This window comes from Coturnix japonica, chromosome 8 (assembly GCF_054131305.1).
Source record: "Coturnix japonica strain WE chromosome 8, WE-NBRP24, whole genome shotgun sequence".
Taxonomy (NCBI): domain Eukaryota; kingdom Metazoa; phylum Chordata; class Aves; order Galliformes; family Phasianidae; genus Coturnix; species Coturnix japonica.
Window position 1 is genome coordinate 27,259,803 of NC_140670.1, and position 21,383 is coordinate 27,281,185.

At 39.6% G+C, this 21,383-nt stretch overlaps 1 protein-coding gene across 2 annotated transcripts in view; it reads right to left on the minus strand.

Moving 5' to 3' along the window:
• Window positions 1–4,217: 4,217 nt before the first annotated feature.
• The window catches only part of GFRA1 (GDNF family receptor alpha 1), a 144,114-nt gene continuing 126,948 nt past the window's right edge, over window positions 4,218–21,383 (minus strand). For both annotated transcript variants that reach the window (XM_015867420.3, XM_032445523.2), the window contains 2 exons: window positions 12,917–12,973; window positions 4,218–12,220 (listed from right to left, as the gene is read on the minus strand). In XM_015867420.3, coding sequence (XP_015722906.2) covers window positions 12,059–12,220; window positions 12,917–12,973 — 219 coding nt within the window. In that variant the 3' untranslated portion in view covers window positions 4,218–12,058. The remainder of the gene's footprint in view (window positions 12,221–12,916; window positions 12,974–21,383) is intronic.

Consider the following 21,383-nt stretch of genomic DNA (forward strand, 5'->3'; position numbering starts at 1 on the left):
GCTGTATTTCTCTGCTGTGCTAGCTGAGGGTCTGCGTTTTGCTTTCTAGCCTCCTTGCTTCAGCTTCAATGCCAGGCTGGTGGACATATAGCAGAGGTTAAAGCTAGAGCTCTTAAATAATGTGATATTTTCTTTCGTCCTGTTTAATAAGCGACCTTGTCGGTGCCATTTCATATAAAGCAGAATGAAAACCACAAGTTCAAGAAATGCAGTAATTCCAGCAATGACACAAAGAATGATCTGCTTTGTTGTCTTATTGACTATCAATGTGGTGAAAATGCTGTTCCGCAGTATCTAGTTCATTATTTTCTGTTGTTTTTGTTTTTTGTACATGTTTTTAACTAACATTAAGCAAAATGAACATTGTGGAACAAACCATCCATACAGGCTATGCCATAATTACTGTTTAGCAATTTCACACTAGCAAAAGTTTATTAAAACTTCACGACTCATTAATAGTAAGTGATCATAATAGCATAATAGAAAAGGAAACTGAGCTAATGATAGAAGTGCTGATTAATGTTTTTGACCTTAAGACATGAAGTCAAGTGAAATTAATGTCACTGGGTGTTGAAAGTTTATTTTCAAGTGTCGATGGTCTGTAATCCACCAAAGAGCCCCTCTGACTACACAAATTTTATGTTCCTCAGCAGAAAAATATTCTATACCAAGTGGCATTTTTAATAACCTTACTGCTGCATTTCAAGTAAGTGCAAGGCTGTCTCATTATCAGAATTGGTAAAGCATATGTTATCTAAACATGCATATATACGATTGCTTCAGAAGGAAATCTCAGCAGTGCTTCATGTGTTAGCAACCAAGGGCTGTTATATACAGGTGGTTGTTTTTGGGGGGTTATTTATTTATTTTGTCAATAGGCTTTCTTTTACAAGATCAGGTTCAAGTAGTATTCAAGAGGCTATTAGAGTATAGCTCACCAGCCAGCTCTCTGATCATGTCTGACACTTGAGCACCAGTGAGCCTAATATGACAACTGTTCCCACAGCCAATGGTGTGCTGGAGCATCTTCCTCAGCCTAACATCTGCTTTTGATGCCCTATGGGACTGTAGCAAGTGGTGATATTTGAGGAACTGCAAGAGTTCCACTAGGAACCTTTGTGAGGGACCTCTGGTTAGGTCCATGTGGCTGTGTGATGTCTGTGTAGACATCAATGTGCGAGAAGTTACAATGCCTGAGGCAATTTGTGTGCCAGATTGTGAGTGGGGAAGCTTCCTGCTTGGGCAGCCAGTCCTTGTTTACATGCGCTTCATTCTTTGAGTGTAATGGGACACTTATTTAAATTAGTCACAGTGCGATGCCATTGTTCTTCAGCACCTTGTACTAAGTTTGAGAGGATGAAGGTTCTGGAGCCTCTCATAAACCGGTTTAATATTGTTCCTGTGCAGAAGTTGAAGCAAGGTACCTGAGTCTTTCTATCAGGAAGGTAGACTGTTTCTAAATACCAACTCAAGTTGCCAGCATGCAAAAAGTCATTTTTAATAATCTTGCTTTGGTTACTGTAGGTACAATTCCCTTGATGGGCAGAACAAGCAATAAAGTTTCTTACAGGTACAAGCAGATGCCTGGTTAAGTGTTAGCGGGCTCCAAGTTCAGTTAACATAAATCAAAGTCATCTTGGGAAGGACAATCCTGTTGTAATAATGTCACTCAATATTTAGCCTACCTACACTTGTATTAATAATAAAGCCCTCGGGTAGGGAGCAACACACAGCCATTGATCAGCACAGAGCTCAGCGCTGCACTATTGACAAGTATTGTTTTGGAGGCAAACAAAGACTGAGCTGCATTTATAGCCACTGGATTCTGCCCTCTGTCAAACAGGCGAGCGTCGCTGGTCAGCCAAGTTAATGCTGTGTTAATGATGCCTTAAGCCTTGCCAATTCAGGATGAAGCCAGCAGTTATTTGGTAATATAGACTTGTTCTTTCATTTTGGTTTTTATGTTTGTATCTGAGTCTGTGTGTGACATACCCATCTGCCTCTCTATGATGATTTCTATTGATGTCTCCTTTGAACAGAAGAGGGATGTGGCATACCTGCAAGCCCAGAGAAAAATGTCATCTGTGTAGTTAACCTTACTGATGGTGTTGGTTCTTTTTATGTTGAAAGTATATACTATAGCAATTCAGAAGTTTGAATGCCAGGTCCTTCCAAAGCAATTGACTACCAGTCTTTATTTTTTAAAGCTACACAGTGTGGTTTTGTGGGTTTGGTTTTTTTGGGGGCTGTTGATGTGGTTTGATTTTTGTTGTGTTGGTTTTTTGTAGGCATGTTGTAGGTTTTCTTTTAATAAAGACTGTGAATTATATTCTCACATATTCTCTAGCACCGTCTGACAAACCAAGTAAACAAAACCAACTAAACTAAAACCTTCTGCAGCAGTACATTGGAGTAATGTTTCCCAGCTCTACTTTGGCATGTTCCTGGCTGTTGCTGTGCAATTTACTGTAATTAATATTGTTTAAAAAAAAAAAAAGGCAGTGGAGAATTAGGGGTTGCAATTTTATATTCAAGCACAGAAAGAGACATGCATATCACAAGAATAAGTGGTTGTTTTCTTTTTTTGTTTTGTTTTGTTACCAAAAAATTGTTTCAGGAAATGATGTTCCTGTATCTGAATGTAAAACAGAATCCAGCATGAAAAAGACAATAACACAGACAGGTTTTGTTGCCAACAGAATCTGCACAAGTGTTGGGGCTGGCTGATTGCTTGGGCAGAGCGCTTTGGAGAGCAGCGATGGCTCATGGACAAGTGGCTGAGACCACCTCTTAAAATCTGTGTCATAGAATAACTCAGGTTGGAAAAGACCTTGAAAATCAGAGTCTAAACACAACCTAACTAAGCTACCATGACTCTAACAACCCTCTGCTGGATTGTGTCCCTGAGCACCGCATCCAAATGGTTTTTAAATACATCCAGGGATGGTGACTCTACCACCTCACAGGGAGCCTGTTCCAGTGCTTAACATCCCTTTCCATAAAGAAGTTTTTCCTCATTGTGGCCAGACCTTCTCTGTTAACAAACAGCAGGTCCAGGATTTTGCTTCCCCTTGTTGGCTCCTTCACCATCTGTGTCAGGAACTTATGATCTCCCACACACTCTAGGAACCTCCAGGATTATTCCCTATTTATTTGCTGTATTATAAATCCAGCAGATGTCTGGGAAGTTTAAGTTCCCCCCTCAAGAACAAGGGGAAGAGACCAAGAGACCTCACTTGTCTATAAAGCATCTTGTCTACCTCTTCATCCTGGTTAGGTGGCCTGTAGCAGATTCCCACAGCAATACCAGTTTTATTGGCCTTCACTTTTATACTGACCCACAAGCTCTCAATGCTAGCATCACCATTATTAATTTCCACACATTCACATTCTTTCTTAACTACAGGCAGGGAGTGCAGATTTCCTGGTTCCACTGTCATCTCAACAACCTGATGCTATGATGCACTTTTACTGACAACATAATGTACATGTGGAAGAAGGGCGGAGTGGAACATCACCTTCTGTCTGTGCACCTTCCAGGCAGTCCCATGGCACTGAGTTACCCATTTGGCATTTGCCCAGTAAAAGTGGTTCTGTTGCCAGTATCATTCAACTCACAGGGCAGGTGTCAAAGGGAGGCTGTACGACCAGTAGCACACACAGTAAACATAAATCAAGCAACCAAGACCCAGGTCAAACCCTCAGATCATGCACACAAAGGAACCCATCTGGTTGTGCACAGACAGCTGCCTGGTGGCACTGAATGCCACTTGGTCTGGTCTTTCCTCTCCCTGGAGGGGCTGCTGCTTAATAGTCAGAGCATCTCAGAGACCTCCTATCTCTGTTCTCCTCCTTCCCATTCTGTCTGAACATGAGTAAATGCTCAGATGCTATTCTCAGCTTCTAGACACCAGTAAGAGCACCATGAAAGCCTGTCTGCCCACCATTCCTTCCCCCCTCCCAGACGCTTTTGTCTCCAAAGCCCTTGCAACACTCTGCTCCCATGTGTGCCAAGAGCAGCCAGCCCTCTGCTTCTGGCCCATGGGACTGAGGGCAGGGGTGGGTATGGAGCAGTGTGTGCATGTCAGAGCATGAGTGAATAGGACCAGCTGGCTTCTCCTGTGCCTATTTCCCTATCATTTCCATCAGACATTCCCTGCTCATTGTGATTTCACAGGCAACATTCGCTAGCACAAAAAGACTAGGGAGCAAGCAAGTGCACGGATATTTAAAGGGAAAAGCTTTATTTCTTGTTTTCTTAGATCATAGTGGACTGTAAAACAACAGGGAACAATGAGATCAACCTTTAATAAGCGTATTTTCTTTTCTTTCCTTTTTTTTTTTTCTTTTTTTTTGTTGCCAGTTAAGCCTCCTTTCTTTTGTATAATTCAAAACAGAACAAACAACCAGGAAATATTTGTCACAAAAACATGCTTTTTAATAAAAAAGAGAATAACGTTTATTGAGAGGGATTGTTTTCTGGATATGTACAATAATAATGTGGGAGGATTATGCTAACAGAAAATGCCAAACATCATGACTTGATTTCCAAAGTGTGAACAGTCCAAAAAGCAACGGCCTTAGAGCAACGTCTAAGTCAACAGGAACAAGTGAACAGTGGTTTAAGGTTTCTTACAACAAATTACCAGCCATTATGACTGACGACCTGACACATCATCATAACCTGCAGTGAGATGTACAGAAATCCATAAGACAACATAGAGTTTACACAAGAAGGTAACCATTTGCGTAAGAATCTCCTCCAGAAAATGGAAGCATGTTCTAGACAGATAAGTTTGGAAAAAGAAGGGAAAAAGAAAGAAATGGAAAAAGAAATAGTAGGAAAATACTAATACTGGATATCCTCAGTTCACAGTGAATGCCAGTCGTCCTGGGTCTAAACGCTACCAGTTTCCCTTATCCCTTCTGCCTACTCACAATTAATCCCCTTATCATTGTGTTGTAACTAAAATCACTTTACCTGAACCTTCCCTTGCTATTTCCTCTTCACTGCAGCTCTTGTCTATGATGTGCACTTTACACAACAAAAAATGCAAACTTAGACATAAGCCTCAAGTGAAAGAAACACACACCTTCCCAGCATGAACAGTATTAATCACAGCTAATCATTTCTGCACTAAGTGATGCCACACAAAACATCGTACAAACCCTGTTAATCAAACAAACTCAGTAGCAAAAACTCTGGGGGAGGGGAGAGGATGGGGATTAATAATTGCCACCAGTTATGTTTCCCGTATGTTGCAGTGCTCTGAAGTGATTTCTTCCACTGCCTGCCTTCAGGATTTATTTTTTTCTTAAAGAGAAACAGTAGAGGGTACTGGGAAGTGATAAGAGGTTGGTTTTATGCCTCAATTCTGCTGTGACCTTCCCGGAGAGGAGGCAATGTAAAATTCAAGACTATATTTTTCTTTCAGTTGTTCCTCCTACTTTATTTTCTTTACAAGCTCAGCTCAGCCTGGGTTATGAGCTCCCAACTGCCAGATGCAATCCACTGAAGGGCTTTGTTCCACCTCTAAGAGTTACTACAGTCTTCCCAAGTTAAATTAAGGGTTAATGTGTTTGTCTCAACCCAAAGCAGGAAATGACGCTGACATTTTCATTGTATTTTGAAAATTAGCCCATAGTTCCAGCATGTTTTCTGGCTTCTGTGATGTAAGGAAGCAGTGCTACCATTCCTGATTCTCTATCTCTAGCCAGAGAATTCTGCAGCATGGTAGTGCCTATGTGGTACTGCTTCTATGCCAGTGACCACAAAATGGTCAGAAAGAAACCGATGGAGATAACAACTGACCTGAGATGGGCTTAGGTCACTGAGAGCTGGGTGGCACCAGCCAACTGTTTTCAGCTTTCATAGGTGCATCCAAGCAGACCAAATGAATGAGTTTAGAAAGGAGAGAGACACCTGATATATTTCATACGAGAATTAAACAATTAAAGGGGTAACACTTTTGCACTTTACCACGGGGGTTCAAATGCCCTCTCCCATTGTCACATGGGAGCAGAATTTGCAGGCATTCATTGTCAAATGCCCAGCAGAAGGGCCCTTTGCATCAATGGTACCAATACAGGAGAATTGCTGGGTATGAATCAGCTGACATAAGGAGCAGCATAACACTACCTAATGTTACTTATATATAACTCTACAAAAGGTGATGGAAAACACAACAAAGACAGTGGGGTATTCCCAGGCTGCAGGATGTGAGGATAAGCTCAAGTGCAGCACCTATAGATGCAGAAACAAAGAAAAACAGCTTACCTTTGGAAAACCACCAGCAGGCAAGATGCTCTTGTGCCAAATATCAACCCTTAAATGAGGTCTGGGAAGGGGTGGATCCCAGCACCACCCCTTCCAGTCACTCAAATACATTGCATACACCTGAGCTGCCTGGGTTTGGCCCTGCCTTCCACCAGGTGCTCCATCTCTGATTCAGGCCCTGACTTAGCATTTCCACTACACCATACCATCCATTATTAGAATGAGTGGCTTGAGGAAGCCTGACAACAAGCCTGGATTCATTTACTGGAAGGTGAATCCCCCAAAGTGCTGCTCAGTTTCATAAAGATTGAAGTTGCTGGACAGGATGGAAGGCTGTAAGCAAAAAGGTCAATTATTGTGGTACTTCCACAAGAGGAATTTGAAGATATTTGCCCTTACATATACAACTTACAGGAAATCATCCTTCAGAGAGATTAAAAAGTAGTGCAAAAGAATTGAAGCATGTTAGAATCGCTAAAAGCAGGGGAAAATGAGGTCAGAGGAACCCTTTCTGAAGTGGTATTGGGTTTGGCTGCTGCAATTTAGGCAGCAATTACTTCTAAGTGTATACATGGCAAAGTTCAGCTATTGGCACCTGGCAAAGGTGAAAGAGCCAAAACTGCAGCTGCCCCGGTCAAACGTTCTCAGAGAACTTTAGTGATTAGTTTAGATGGCACAGAATTATAGTACTACAATATATATTGATGAACAATACTTCAGAGAAATTGGTTGCCTCTACTCTCTTTTGAATTTCAGTCTGTGAGCTACATCTTGAATTTCTTGCTCCAGCTTGTATGAGTTCCAGAAGGCTGAGCATCCGAGCAAGAGTTGTAGGATTTACCTTCTGATTACTGACCGGCCCACAGGTAACATATATGTTAAGTATAATCTCTCCTGGGTAAACATTCCCAGATGAAGAAAGCATGCAAGGACAGCATATGAAAGTAAGTGGCAACAATACTGAGATAAAAATGGGAATTTATCACCCTCCCTGATTTTTACCTTCAAACGGATACATCTATATTTTACAGTGTAACTTCTTACCTTTGAAAAAAAAATAATAATTATCATTTAGTGACATTTCGACAGAAATTCCAAGTGGAAAATACATTAAAAAATATTTAAATATTTCTGAAAGTTTGTGAAAGTTTAAAACTTTTTATTCCTTACTCAGTATCAAACTAAATTTTAAATTCCATCTGGGGAATAGAAAGATCATGTTTTAGCTTGTATTAGCCAAACTAGTGCTAACCAGATAGATAAAATAGGAACTTGCAATTTGCTCTGCCTGAAAAGGCGTTGATGGTTCAGCAGAGACATATTCCTGACCACAGCTTTTTTTCTCAGAAGAGGAGGCTGTAATTGAAAAACAAAGCAAAATAATAACAAACGCAGATAAAAGTCTGTAAGGTAAATGTGGGTTACTGTGGGGTATGGAAAAATGACCTTCCAAAGTTAAAAGGGGAAGCTGAAATAGCCAATAATTGAAACGTCATAGAAAGAACGGAGCTGGTAAGAAAAAGCAAATATTTAAAGATGGGCAATATTTAACAAGTCACCGGATTAATTTCTGTGCCAAGTTCATCAGAATTGAACACACTTCTGTTTGATGTAATGGACATCAGGTAGAATCTGAATAACCACGTGGGTATAAAACAGGTTTGGGGGCCTCTTTAGCTCAGATGAATTCATTCAGAAGTTTTAACACAGAAGTGATTGCATATTTTTCAATGAGGTAGATCCACCTTGGTGTAGAAGAGGAACAATTGCAATTTATTAATGAAAAAGTTCCAACTGCTGTGCAGATATTCCCACCTTTTACTGCTTGCTGTAATGGAGTGCTGGTCCTAACAGAATCCAGCTCTTTGCAGAGAATCCCAGTGCTAAGTATGAGATCCTCCTGTCACTTGACATACACATGATTTATGTCCCTTCAGGGGGCTGTTCTGAGTTTTGCTCTTCTCCTTCACTGGTTTCTCACCATCTCTTCTCTGTGGAAATATCATTGAGATTAAGCCAAGAATCACAAATTAAGATCAGACTGAGATTTTAAGGTGATTCCTTCTGTTTTGTTAATCTCCAGCCTAACTGCAAGCAAATAATGTGTGTGCTCACATTTTCAGTCTACTGACTCAAACTCCTCAAATTACGAACAGCCTCATTTTCTAAAGGTTGTGTCTTACAAGGATATAACTTCATTAAAACAAAATAGGCTGGAAATAGGTCTCCAGACAGAGTCTGCAAAATGCTCTGAAATGATTAAGAATTCCCGTTCCTTCTAATTCTTCCTAATGACACAGTGGGAATGAAGCAGTGCAAAGGGATGGATGGAGGCTTGCTGTACTGCCCTCAGCACCTCTCTCCCCATTCCCTTGGAGACAGCCAGGCAATGAGCAAGCAGTCAGTGCAGTGAGGGCTGTGCCTTTTGTTCCTGACCAAATCATGGCACAGGACCAGGTGCAGGATGGCTGCATAGTGCTGGATGTCTCCATCTCCACTGGTGCCCCTGAGGAGCAGGGGAAAGCCTTGATTGGTATTTTTTTTTCCTAAAATGCTCATCATCCTTGCCTCTTTCCTTGTGGAATTAATACCTGTTTAAATACTGCTAAAACATTAGCCACATAGTTCAGTTCAGAGTGAATTTAATCTTTCTGAGTACTAATCTTAAGGAGAAACACACTACTCAAGCTATTTAACGTGGCAGTGTATACACACTCCTAATAATACTAATGACAACATCTGTTCTATGACATTAAATGAAAAAGATGACTTGTAAATGTTTATGGTAGTCCGTGATTTAATTTAAACACAACTGAATTGGTTAAATTTACAATTTAAACAGTAGGTCATCTGTATGTACATCCTGTATTTGGACAGTTCCTATATTATTGCTACATTGGTAAAATTAATGTGTTAATGGACTATATAAAAGCCAGTCTTAGCTTGTTGGTTGAGCACTCAATACACGGCATTTTAATGGCTAGAAGGGGAAAAACAAAACAATCATCTGCATACTTCAGTACTGTAGTAAATGACTGCGTTTGACAAGGCCACCATGCTAAATTGACATCATTCACACCACGTCCAATTTCTAAAAATCCTCCAATATTTGCATGATGAAGTCTGTAAAAACCTCATTAAGTGTCAGACTCTTAGGGTTTTTTCCCTCTTGCCTGTTTAATAAGCAATTTATTTTTTTAATTAAGAATTCAGTATGCTTTTAATTTAGGAAAGAAAGCTTGAGTGCTCTGTGTTGTCTGTGGTAACATGGCTAGCTGTATAAAACACCATTTCCTCCTCTACTGTATCCATAATTGTATTTCCAAAGGTAACTCTCATTGAATCAGATAACTAGACATTTATTTTGTAATCAGAAGCTAATTACGTTGTTGTTTATAGCATAAGTGATCAATAGCTTTTGTTCTGGATCACACAGTGTCACAGCCCTAATAATTTATATTAAATACTCATACTGTAATCAAACCAAATGTATAAAAGCTTCAAAAAGCTACACACTATACTTGGAGGTTATTAAAATTCCTGATACTGCTTAAAATGTTTAATGTGATGAATACAAATGATATTTTAAAGAAAGCTTTGTGGATCAAAGATGGATTTAATAATTGTAATGTTTATGAATTTGTTTTGGAAATATTTTTAATTGGGTAATGTCAGCCTTCTGGATCGTAACGCTACATTCATTTCCATTTCAATAGGTTATACTATCAGCTCCTTTTCACATAAAATAATTTGATTTATTTTTTAAATCATGAATCTCATACTCTTCTGTTGTCACTAGTTTTCAATAATTTGATTAGTTTCTACAAGAAGAGCAATAGGAACCACACGGGCTTTGCTACTAATGATATGCTATATATTTCTTCTCCAAAAGCAGTTCCGACACCTTTGAAAGTAATTTGCAGTTTCTTATCAGCACAGAATTAAAGAGTAATACTGTCTAATTTGTTATGTTCAGTGGCACAGAGTATCCTAGAATTCTATCAGACAGTGCTTTTAAACCTATATCACGTGACCATAATCAAGAATACATAAGTGAATTCTATAATTTCTGGAAGTGTTTGTTATTAGCAAAGAAAAAGCTCAAAAGATGATCTGGTCAATAGGCTTAATGATCTCTTAGTAAAAGGCCTATTCTGCACACTCCCAAACTTCATTGTGGTTCATAAAACAGTAATTTGTACCTTACAGTTGTATAGCAAATAACTGATCCAGGCATTTCAAAGCAGGCTTGGGCAGTATTGTGTAAGTCTCGACGTAAATCTGTACATTCGACACAATGAGCTCTTTGCTTGGTAAAATTATCTTCTCCTCTTAGAAAAGCAAGAACTGATTACTGTTGAACATTTAGACACAACTGCTTGTAACCGTCACCAAGCTGTCACGGGAAGGTATGAGGACAGCCCTCAGGAGAAACACTGCCTGTTTGATGACGCTTAGAGCTTTAAAGAATTCCTTCCAGATACAGCAGAAAGTCACCATGAGCCAGCACACGCTGTCAGTGTCACTGAATGAAAGCCAAAGCGATCAAATCGTGTATGCTGGCAATATTGCCATCCAAACGTTTATGGAACAGGTCTTGCAAACAGCTCATCATGTCAACAATCCCATGGGCTGCAGTAAGGACTACGAGGGTAAGAAATGCCTGCCACATGGGTGAGTGTGCATGACGCTGCCTTGTGACTGGATCAGCCATCCTTCTGTGCTGGTTTTAGCAGTCTCAGTAATAAACCAAGGTTTAAACAATAACCTGCTGCCTTTTGTTTTTTTTCCCTCTACAGTGCTGTGATAAGAGAAGTAAGGTATGACGTTCCTGTAACTTTCTGAGCTGACATCATCAGCTATATATAGACAGATAATGCCATTTTAGTAGAGCAAATAAAATGCATATCTTTTTTATTGAATGAACAGTATAATAATTGGACTATATTGTCACAATGGAAGCATAGAAGACCAGTGACTGTACAGCTGAAACCCTGCAGCAAAATTTTTTTCTACTGTTCATCCTCAAAGTTTACAAAATGTATGTTTATGGAGCTTTCACAATGGCTGCTGCTTGTTAATTTAAAGAATCTTCACCCTTGTTAAGGCTAGATGATTATTATTAAAAGATAAATGTTTTGTTAGAAAGTTCTATGCCACACTCTATGAGAATTTAACTGAAAGACATACATTATACCTGTATGCGAATTAGAATGGCTTCTCAGCAGGGAATGCAGAATCACTTACAGTACGTAAACATTTAAAGAGGAAAATGCTAATACACTGAAAGAGTTTAACATCAGTAGCAATTTATCAAATGAACAAGTTTCATAAAGTCCACTCTCTGGGAGAACATTCACCGCTAGACAAAAGCCTGGCATCCTCGATAATCTGGAGTCTGATCAATATGAAAACCAAAACCATCCAAATAGATAAATAGGACCTTAAGAAAACTGCCATCCTCCTTCTCAGGTAAAGGCCAGAATTAATATACTTTTTAAAATAATCCAACCAGATTGCTTTACAGGCAAATTTATACACCGTCTCTTTAAAACACCGCATGCCCAAAAGCCTCTTGGGTTTGGAATGTAGCACTGCACCAAGTATTTCACAAAGCCTCTAAATATCACAAGAAGCTTTTTTAGAGAGAAAAAAAAAAATCCAGCTGACAAACTGTTCTAGCAGGAGTGCCTCAGCTTAGCCCCCAGACCTGGAATTCCAGATAAACAACAGAGGACAGGAAACAGATATTTTTTTTTTACATGTCCTTTTGCAATGCAGCTACAAGACGACTGATGAGCTTAGGAACAAAAAGAGTGAGAGTGCAATTGTCATCAGAATGAGTGGTGTGCTTGGATAGAAGCTTGTAGGAAGAGCAAATGAATTCTCCGAGGATATGTGGCTGGTGGAGACTCCTGGTGTGTTGTCGTTCCCAATAGCATTCTGCAAGACACAATATTTTCCTTGGTCACCATTACACATTGTCATTGTAAACTATTTAAATCTGTGCCATGGAATTCATCTTCTCTTTGTTCATGTCCCACCCTCCACTCTTGTTGCAGGCAACACACTCTTACCTGTATATCACTGTCACAGATTGGAAGATACAAAAGGCATAGAAATTGAAGTCAAATGGTAATGTTTTAAAGTTAAGTTAAAGGATGAAAGCAACATTAATGATTAACATCAGCATAGCATGACTCAGAAAAAAGGAATAAAGTATTAAGAGATCCCTACTTTAACAATGGTTCCATGCATAAAACTTGCTGTTGTTATGGATGACATAGTTTTGAGCCACCAGCACTTATCATGCCAATTTTAGAAAAAATAATAAAACAATGCATATTCTACATAGTCAACACAACAACTTCAATAATAAATTGATTCTAATCCCTGGGATCAGAGAAGATGGAGGATTCCAGCTTACAAATTTTTTTCTTTCCTCCTCTGATTGTGGTATTTGCGTTCCTTGTATCCTGTGCTATCAATATCAAATCTGCAGTAGGCAGGCAAAGGCAAGTACAGACTTGTACATCAATGTGAGCCTCAGTAAGAAAAATACAGGTATAATCACAGAATCAGAACAAAGAACATTTTATATTATGGGGCACACCTGTGTAAGAGTATCTGCACTCTTACCTCATTAAGACAGAGTTCTACATCTACGGATTCATTGGATTTCCGCTTCTTCTGTGCCTAGAAACAAACACAAAATTTACTCCCTGAACATTTACACACAGTCAGCACAAAACAATTAGATGAATTCACAAGGGTTGTCAAACTCCTATGATTTCAACAGTGATTTGCACACGATTAGCAAATAAGCTTTCCCAGTGTAACAGCATGTTTTCCATTCCGATTTGAATTTACAATAAAACTTTAAGGGTGCTCAGTAATTACAATGATGAGAGCTGCCAGCTGCAAAGAACATGTTGCGTTCTGTGCCCCCTTAAAAATGATGCTGGCTGTTCGCAAGAAGAAATGAAATATGACAGTTAATAATTACCACAATATTACCGAACAGTTGAAAAAACCTACTGTATTTCTAAGCCTTAGGAAAATGCACAATACGTGAGCATTCTATCCTTAAGAATTCTTGCAATTTCTTCATGTATTATTTCCAAAATTTAAACATAGTTTTAATAACTTGCATGGCTGCCACATTGTCTCTTCTGGATAAATAGATAGAACGTTTAATGTCTTTTAACATATGTACCTGTAAGTCAAAACGAGCTGTTTGTTTACATTATGCTCACTGACTGTTACATATGGAATATTAATAAATGCATGAACATTTCTGATGATCAAAGCCTACAGAAAATGAATCTGAAATACCTTCATATACATCTTACAATGAGCATGCAGTTGCTATTACTGGATGCTCTCCACGCTGGGTCAAGGAGGAAACATTTGCAGTGGCAATATCGCACAGAATGAAAGCAATAGCATGCACTCTGTCTGCCATCAAGGTGTTTAATATTTCCATTGCTCAAGTGAACTTGACTGGGCTGGGAGACTTTTCAATAATGGTTTCGGCAAAGATGGATTGGACTAATGGTCATGTGAGGAAGCGCTAACCATTTGGATTATATACCTCCCAAAAATTCAGTTCTACATACAGCCTTTTCGGTTAATATCTGAGAGCCTTTTGGTGCTGCCTGGGGATACAAAATATTCTATGACCTAATTGCTGATTTTAGAATCTAAATGAAGGAACTGAACATTAAGAAGCACATTTTCATGACACTTTTGTATATAAAATAGATTTACTAGAGAAAATTGGAAACCTAAAACGGCTAGGATTTAAGTGAGACAGTTTAGTTATAGTAAGAATGCATATTGTATACATGTCTACAGTTTTAAAATATATGCTAAAATAATACCACAATTAATTAATAAAAACCCTTCACAAAATCTCTTCTTACATATCCTTTCTTCTAATTACTACCATTAAAGTGGTTATGGTAAGCATAAATTAAACTATCTAAATGGAAAAATAGACTCAAAGCAAACTTACTGCAAGAAGAAACAACATAGTGGTGCCTTCCTGCTGTGTTTGCAATGATGGTAGTTTCCACACCAACTAGGAAACACTCTTAAATAACAGCTGGGGAGATTTCAACTCTCAAGTGGATAGCCAAAGGAAGATGGATAAAGAAAGAGAAACTGGACTCCAATCCTGATTTTCTTTTATCCTATAAACTACACTAAATTGAAGTTTGAGGTTTAAAAGGAACTATGAGCAGGTGCTCAGATCTTAGCTGTGTAAACTACAAGGACTGTAAACCTCCCCCAGTCTGACATTCAGTGCTAAATTTCCTAGTCCACAGAAGCATCTGCCTGTCAGAAGGATTGTTCGTTACTGCGTACACCTGCTCTAGATTTGCAGCACTGCGTTAACCATAATCTGCTCTTGCTAGTTGGTCACCCTACTACAAGTCAACATTTTTCTTCCTTCAGTTCTGTGTTCCTCAAACCACAAAGGATAAAAACATCTTTATTTTGTTTATATGCAGTAGAGTCTTCCCTAGCTTCATTCAGGCAGAAAAACAATAGCAGACAGCAGCTAAATCATATTTACTTCTGAGGACACTATTCTAAGGGTTATATTGACAAGCAGAAACAAAACCAACACACACAAAGTTTTTTTCCAATCATTTTGATCAATATTCCCTACACCTTTAGCTTAGAAAGTAGTACTTCTCTGTATTCACAGTAATTTTAACACCAACACTTATTCACTTGCAACCTCTGTTATCAAGTCCTACTTTCTTAGAGTTGGAAAGTAATTTTAATAATCAGGCAGACTTTTCTCCTATTAGAGAGGATAAATTCTTCCATTTAAAAATACAGCAAAAAAATGCAGCCTCTTTTTTCAGTGGAAAAAGCAGAGGGAAAGAAAAAATATCACTTTGAAGATGGGATGAGACATTATATGCCAAGTTTCAAATTGGAAGAGTACATTTTTACTGTTGAGTTATAAACCTGTAAAAATGGGTTATAATGGAAATGCTGGCATAGGTTGCACTACTGTAATACAACAGTGCATCACTAAATCACAAGTAATGGAAAAAAAAAAAAAAAAGTCCTGTGTGTTGAAGAGAGTGCTATAGAAAGCATATGTCCTGTAATTACAACCTAAAGGGAAAATTATTTCTTCCTGAGTCTTCTACAAAGGGCTCTACAAGCACCAGAACTGCTGTATTTGTGCCACAGTGATTGAACACCCGATACAAGGTAAAAAAAATAAGGACTTGGACGTTGTGATGATTGTCCTGGTGGAAATACACCCAAGCAGGGAGATGAACGTGAATTATGAAGGATACTCTCAACTATTGGATATTACTCTACGACATCTCTCATTATCCTAAAAAATTAAACAGAAACCCATGCCCATCTTGTACAGCTGCAGACAATTCACACAGTAAGCATTGATGCCATCAACAACTGTGGGGAATGAGAGCTGTTTATTATAACATACTCTAAAGACTGAGCACCAAACCCCCACCTCAGGCTTCCTACCTGCCTGATGAACAAGGCAAGGGAGGTTTCCTGAAACAGGCTGAAAGCACCTAATTCTGCAGGAGTAAAATAGCCCATGCAATTGGCAAATAAGTCAGTATTCAAACTTACAATTATTTTGATTTTGTTATAATACTCTTATCTGTTGACAAGAAAATCTACACAAATTTCATCATTCAACAAAAGATAAGCTGATAAAAATAATAATAATAAAAAATAACAGTGAAAGAAAAGCGGCTTAAAATAACTGGTTAAACATATGGAAAGAGGTATGAAATCTCTTTCACTGAGGTAAAACAGCATTTGCTAATGACATATACTCAGCTGTGACATGCCTCTGTACAGTGAGTTATGTGAGATGGCTTTGCAGGGAACTGTAATTCAGTAATGGCGGCTACTCTGGCAAAGCTGCCCCCATATTGCAAAAATTTTGCACTCACTTAAGCTTTTATATTCTGTAAAAATGAACATCTGCTTTCATAGAGTCTTATCACTGTGATAGCACAAGCAACAGATTATATTTAGATATAATCGTATTCATGCACCTCATGATGAGCTTCTCAGTACACTGCATTTGTCACACAAGCCCAGTTTGGGCCCTCACAACATTTACTTTTCAGTGTTCATCAAACAAAGGTGTTGGGATTGGTCAGGGGTTGGTAGAAAAACCAACTGCATGTCCAGGATAGAAAAAGTCCTCATGCCTAGAAGCAAAATTTTACTTCTTCCCTTCCCAGAAAGAAATGAGGACGGAGACCAAGAGAGGAGCTGGTGGATTTATCAAAGGAAAAAGAATTATTGAGGGATTTCTTATCCAGCTTTCATTTACGGACTTACTTCAAATGAAATCTGTGGGCTTCCATATTCCTTATGCCCCAGTGCCTCCTAAATGACTTTGTATGTACAACCTAGCTTGACACACCCTAACCTAGAATTCTCTTGCCCAGCACCTAACAACTACTGTAAGGTCCCAAACCTAGTAAGTCTGCTTCCCATACCTCAAATTCCTCAGCTTCCATCCTTTGCAGACACTTATAGGCAAGGATTTATTCCCAGAAATGCCATGTTCCAATTATGAATCCAGCTTCCACAAGTCATAGCTTTACATAGTTAATAAATGCATTAAACATTAGAGCAGTATCTCACCAGGAGTCCATATTCACATTATCTATGGTTTGTCATCCAGCAGTATTTTTATATATCCATGATAGTGTGCATATCTATGTTACAGCAAGTAAAAGGTCTGACTGGGGACTGCTCCAAATGGAGGTAACGTTTAATTTGGAGGGAGAGAAGGGAAGGAAAAGATGTAAAGGGAACTGAATGCAGTGGACCTGAATGCAAACAGACACAGAGTAAGCAGCTGAGTTCAGAAACCAGTCCCTTGCTTTCAGCTACACACATTGGGCCCTATGTGCCTTATGGAACTTATTGCTTAGACACTGCAGAGAGGGACAACAGAAGTATCATTATGACAGATATCTGCTGTATCGGTTGTTTCTTTAGATAATTTTAATGAGCATGCCTCTATCCTCTCCTGAGATGCCTGGTTAGCTTTGCTCATATTAACAAGGCTTTCTGAAAAAGAGGGACAAATTTCCTGGAATACATCCTTCAAATGACCATCCTTCTGAAGTAGCTCTAACAAATGAGGGTGCACGTTCCCTTCTGTTCTTTTCTTGTGTTGATTGGAAAGATTTACTATGCAACTAAGCTGTTTTTCTAACAGCAGGACACAAACAATAAGCAGAGAAATACACAGACTGTAAAAATGCAATCACTTTAACTCTTCTGTGCACACTAAGTGGTAGGTACATCTATCACAACTGTCAATAGTATTTTCTTATTAGCATGGTTGTACTGTGCCTCGCTGGAGTATAAATTACCTTCAACAAGGAAGAGTTGCAAGAGTAAGCAAAGTGCAGGTCAGAGACACAGGCCACTAAAACAGGGATCCAATTCAGCACAGGATAATTCTGAAGCCCATACCACACAGTCAGAGTACAAAGACATTTAAGCTTTTAAAACAATCAGCTTTGCACAAGCCTACAACAAAGAAGTGAGATCCTTTTTTTCCTGCTTGTTATTCTTTCTCTTTTGTGAATCAATCCTAAAAATGCAAGATTAGGGCATAAAATTATTGATGGTCATTTTCCACAAAAGCACCACAGTCCTGTTATTCTATTTCATACACTGAATGAAATACTTTAAAAGCAAGAATTACTAAGATACTGCTGGTACTAGTCTCTAAATCGATGTAGATAACACCCAGCACCATAAGAATAAAATCACAAGTTTTTTTTTAAGCTGAGATACATTAAATAAAACAAACCCCTTATCCCCTTGTGCCCAAATATGCACTGGGGAAACACGGAGTTCTAGAGGCTGCAGTGTCATGCAGTGAGCAGTTTATCAGCCAGTCTGTTCAGATTCCCACATCTCCCAGCATTACAATCCTGACCCAAGGCTTTGCACCCAACTTAACATGACACCTCTTGTCCCTTTTCTGCTATGAAGGTATACTTTTTCAGGATTTCCACCCAAAGCTCTCCTATAGTTGAGCCAGGCTGCCAGGATGCCAGCAACCCTGAGCACTGTTCCATGCCATCAGCCACCCACTGCTCTACCAGCTCAACCACTCATAAATCGCAAGTCAAGTCTGATCTCAAACCCACAGACAGCTGCTTAATGGGCAACACTGCACAGTGGCAGACCTGTATAGTTCACCTTCAGAAAGCTCTGGCTTTCATAATTGAAAACACGTTGCATTTAAAACCTCCCCATGCCCCTCAGCTGCTCAGATTTTAAGCAGTTTACCTCTTCAATCTGAAAACAATGAGAAAATTTGATAAAGAGATGGAGATCAGAAGTAAGCCTCCCAGAAGGAGCAGAGGTGGGGAAAAGAGGAAAAATGACCTGCACAGTATGAACACTGCTTGACCATTCCAAGATCCATTACTTTAAAAAAGATGGGGTCTACCTAAGCCCCATCCCTCACTGCAGAAATATATATGGCTGGGACAACACGGCACAAACCTTGTCTAGCAGCAATCTTTCAAGGTTTTACGAAAAACAGATCCTATCAGAAATACCAAACTGATCAAACAGCTTACAAGGACCAGACATGGAGATCTTCAAATATTTATTTCAAGCAATTAGTCTCCCAGCAAGCACAGTACAAAATATGACACCAAGCCAAGTCAACTGAACTGCCTGACTTACCTTTCATGGCAGTACAGTAACATGTTACAATTTTGTTTTCATGCTCAGTCATTTATTTCTCTAAGTAAAATGGATTTCTGAAGTCCTAGATTCCTCCTTCCATTTTTAGAGAATATTACACAATTCTCCTAATATGGTCTTTTTATGGATTTGCCTCGAGCAAATATTTTTGCATTAAGAAGGGCAGAGAAGAAAAACAGAATACTAAAAAGCATAGATGGAATAAGTTTTGTTAATATCTCAATGGCTTAAGCCGCCTAGGCTTTGTTTTTTTCTTCTGTTTATAAAACTGAACGGCCACGTAATCCAAAGACAAGTTGTTTGGGATTTCATTATTAAAACCCACTCTTCTAGTGATTTACTACAACTATCAACCCAGCGCCATATGCGGTGGTAACAGGTAGCATCTGGCTGTTGTGCACCGAACAGCATCTAAAGAACAGAAACATGAACACGAAGCTATTACAATCCCCGTTACAAAACAACTTCAGCTTTTAATTTTGAACAAAGGTAAGCCGCTGAAGGAGTACAGATCCCACAGCACGTCCCCGGGCTAGAGTGTGTGCCCTTGCGTGTCCGAATATGCAAACAAAGTTGTTCTGTTTGGCAGCAGGTGAAGTGCCTACCTCCCCTATTAGACCAGGCTACGTGGTGCACTGGAGTGTGCTGTAAACACTCCTGAGCAGCTGTCAGCCACGGCTACGATGGGACTGTGAGCAGCTCAGCCAGAACAGCGCGGGTCTGCACTGCACTAATGAGCCTTGAAAGAGGCACCACACGAATTCAGGCACTGAGCTGCCTTTCCTATTTCCACGCATGCCGTCACAGGCAGCAGGAGGGCTGGCACCAAGCGTGACTGGCAGGTGATGGGATGGTGTCCAGCCGGGGGCTGCCTGGGAGACCCAAAGGGATCCTCAGGGATAGGGCTCAGCAGGGAAGGGCTGACCATGCATCAGTCTCATGAGGCACCCAGCATCGAGCTGCCAGGAGGTGGAAGGGAACAGAGGTCACGCATTGCCACCACACTCAGGCAGCAGGACCAGGGTGCCTTCATCTGCTTCTGCAGCTGGAGGGAAGGATCAGGCAAGCTTGCCTGAGCAGCAGCCGGCGCAAGGCCTGCAGCGCTGAGTAGCACAGGGAGCAGCCTTCCGTGCTGCACCAACCTGAAGCAACAGATATTATTGCTGGTTTCTTGAGCACTGATTTCACTCATGAATTTTAAAGGGAAGGGAAGAAGAGAATGACCATGAACATCTGTTTTTGGTTAAGAGACTAAGAACATTCAAAATGTTTGTCTTTATGAACCATGTATGTATGCACGTGCGTGCTGTGAGTGGCGGCACAGTTACACATGCAAAGAAAACACAGTGGTCAGCCTTTAAAGGGATTAGAAAACATTTCAGATAACAAGCTATATTTGCTTCAATTACAGGGAAGCAAAAGCAAGGGCTGCGGTTATAACCTTGCACAGAAAGACAGAGGAAATCAGCCTGTTAGCTGAGGTGCCCATCACAGATCCCCCCCTCAGTTTTATTTATACCCTTCAATCCCAGTGCATTTATTTCCTCACATCCGCAGTTACGTGGCTATGACTGAGTCCCATTAAACCACAACATGATTTAAAGATTGTTTTTTGCTTTTAAAGTATTTCATTCTTGAACAGCTGTGATTTGGATTAATTAGTGAAATTTTGCATTTTTGGCACAGTCTGTTCTCCAGAAGTGCCACTGAAATAAAAATTTAAAGCATTTTCTCCCTGTTCTCCTAATCCTGTAGCTGAGTTCTGCAGGTGCACAGATGTATCTGCAGAACTCAGAGGGCTGAAATTTTAAGTGAACTTACTGCAGTACTCGTCTCAGTAGCCACGTCCCTTTCTAGTGCTGAGAATACCATTCAGAATAAAAATAACAGAAAGCTTATTTTTATCAGTGCAATCAAGTTTACCAAGGTGAGACTACCATAAAAACAGGCTGTGGCACAGTGTGTTTCTGAGAGACATCTGTTCCCTTTAAATCTAGCCAGAGCCACAAACACAGCTTGGAAAATATCACCCAAATAGTTTATGTTTTGGCAAAGATCAGAGTCGCTAAACGTAGGATTTTTTTAAAACACAAAATATAATAAGACAACTTCAAGTGTATCTGTTAGTTGTGTTTATAGTAATCTATTCTTATTTTCACAGAATCATGGAATTGTAGGGGTTGGAAGGGAGCTCTGGAAATCATCAAGTCCAGCCCCCTACAAAAACCTACGGTAGGCTGCACAGGAAAGTGTCCCGGTAAGCCTTGAATATCTCCACAGAATACTTTACAACACCCATTTCAGTGCTCTGTCACCCACACAACAAAGAAGCTGTAAAGAA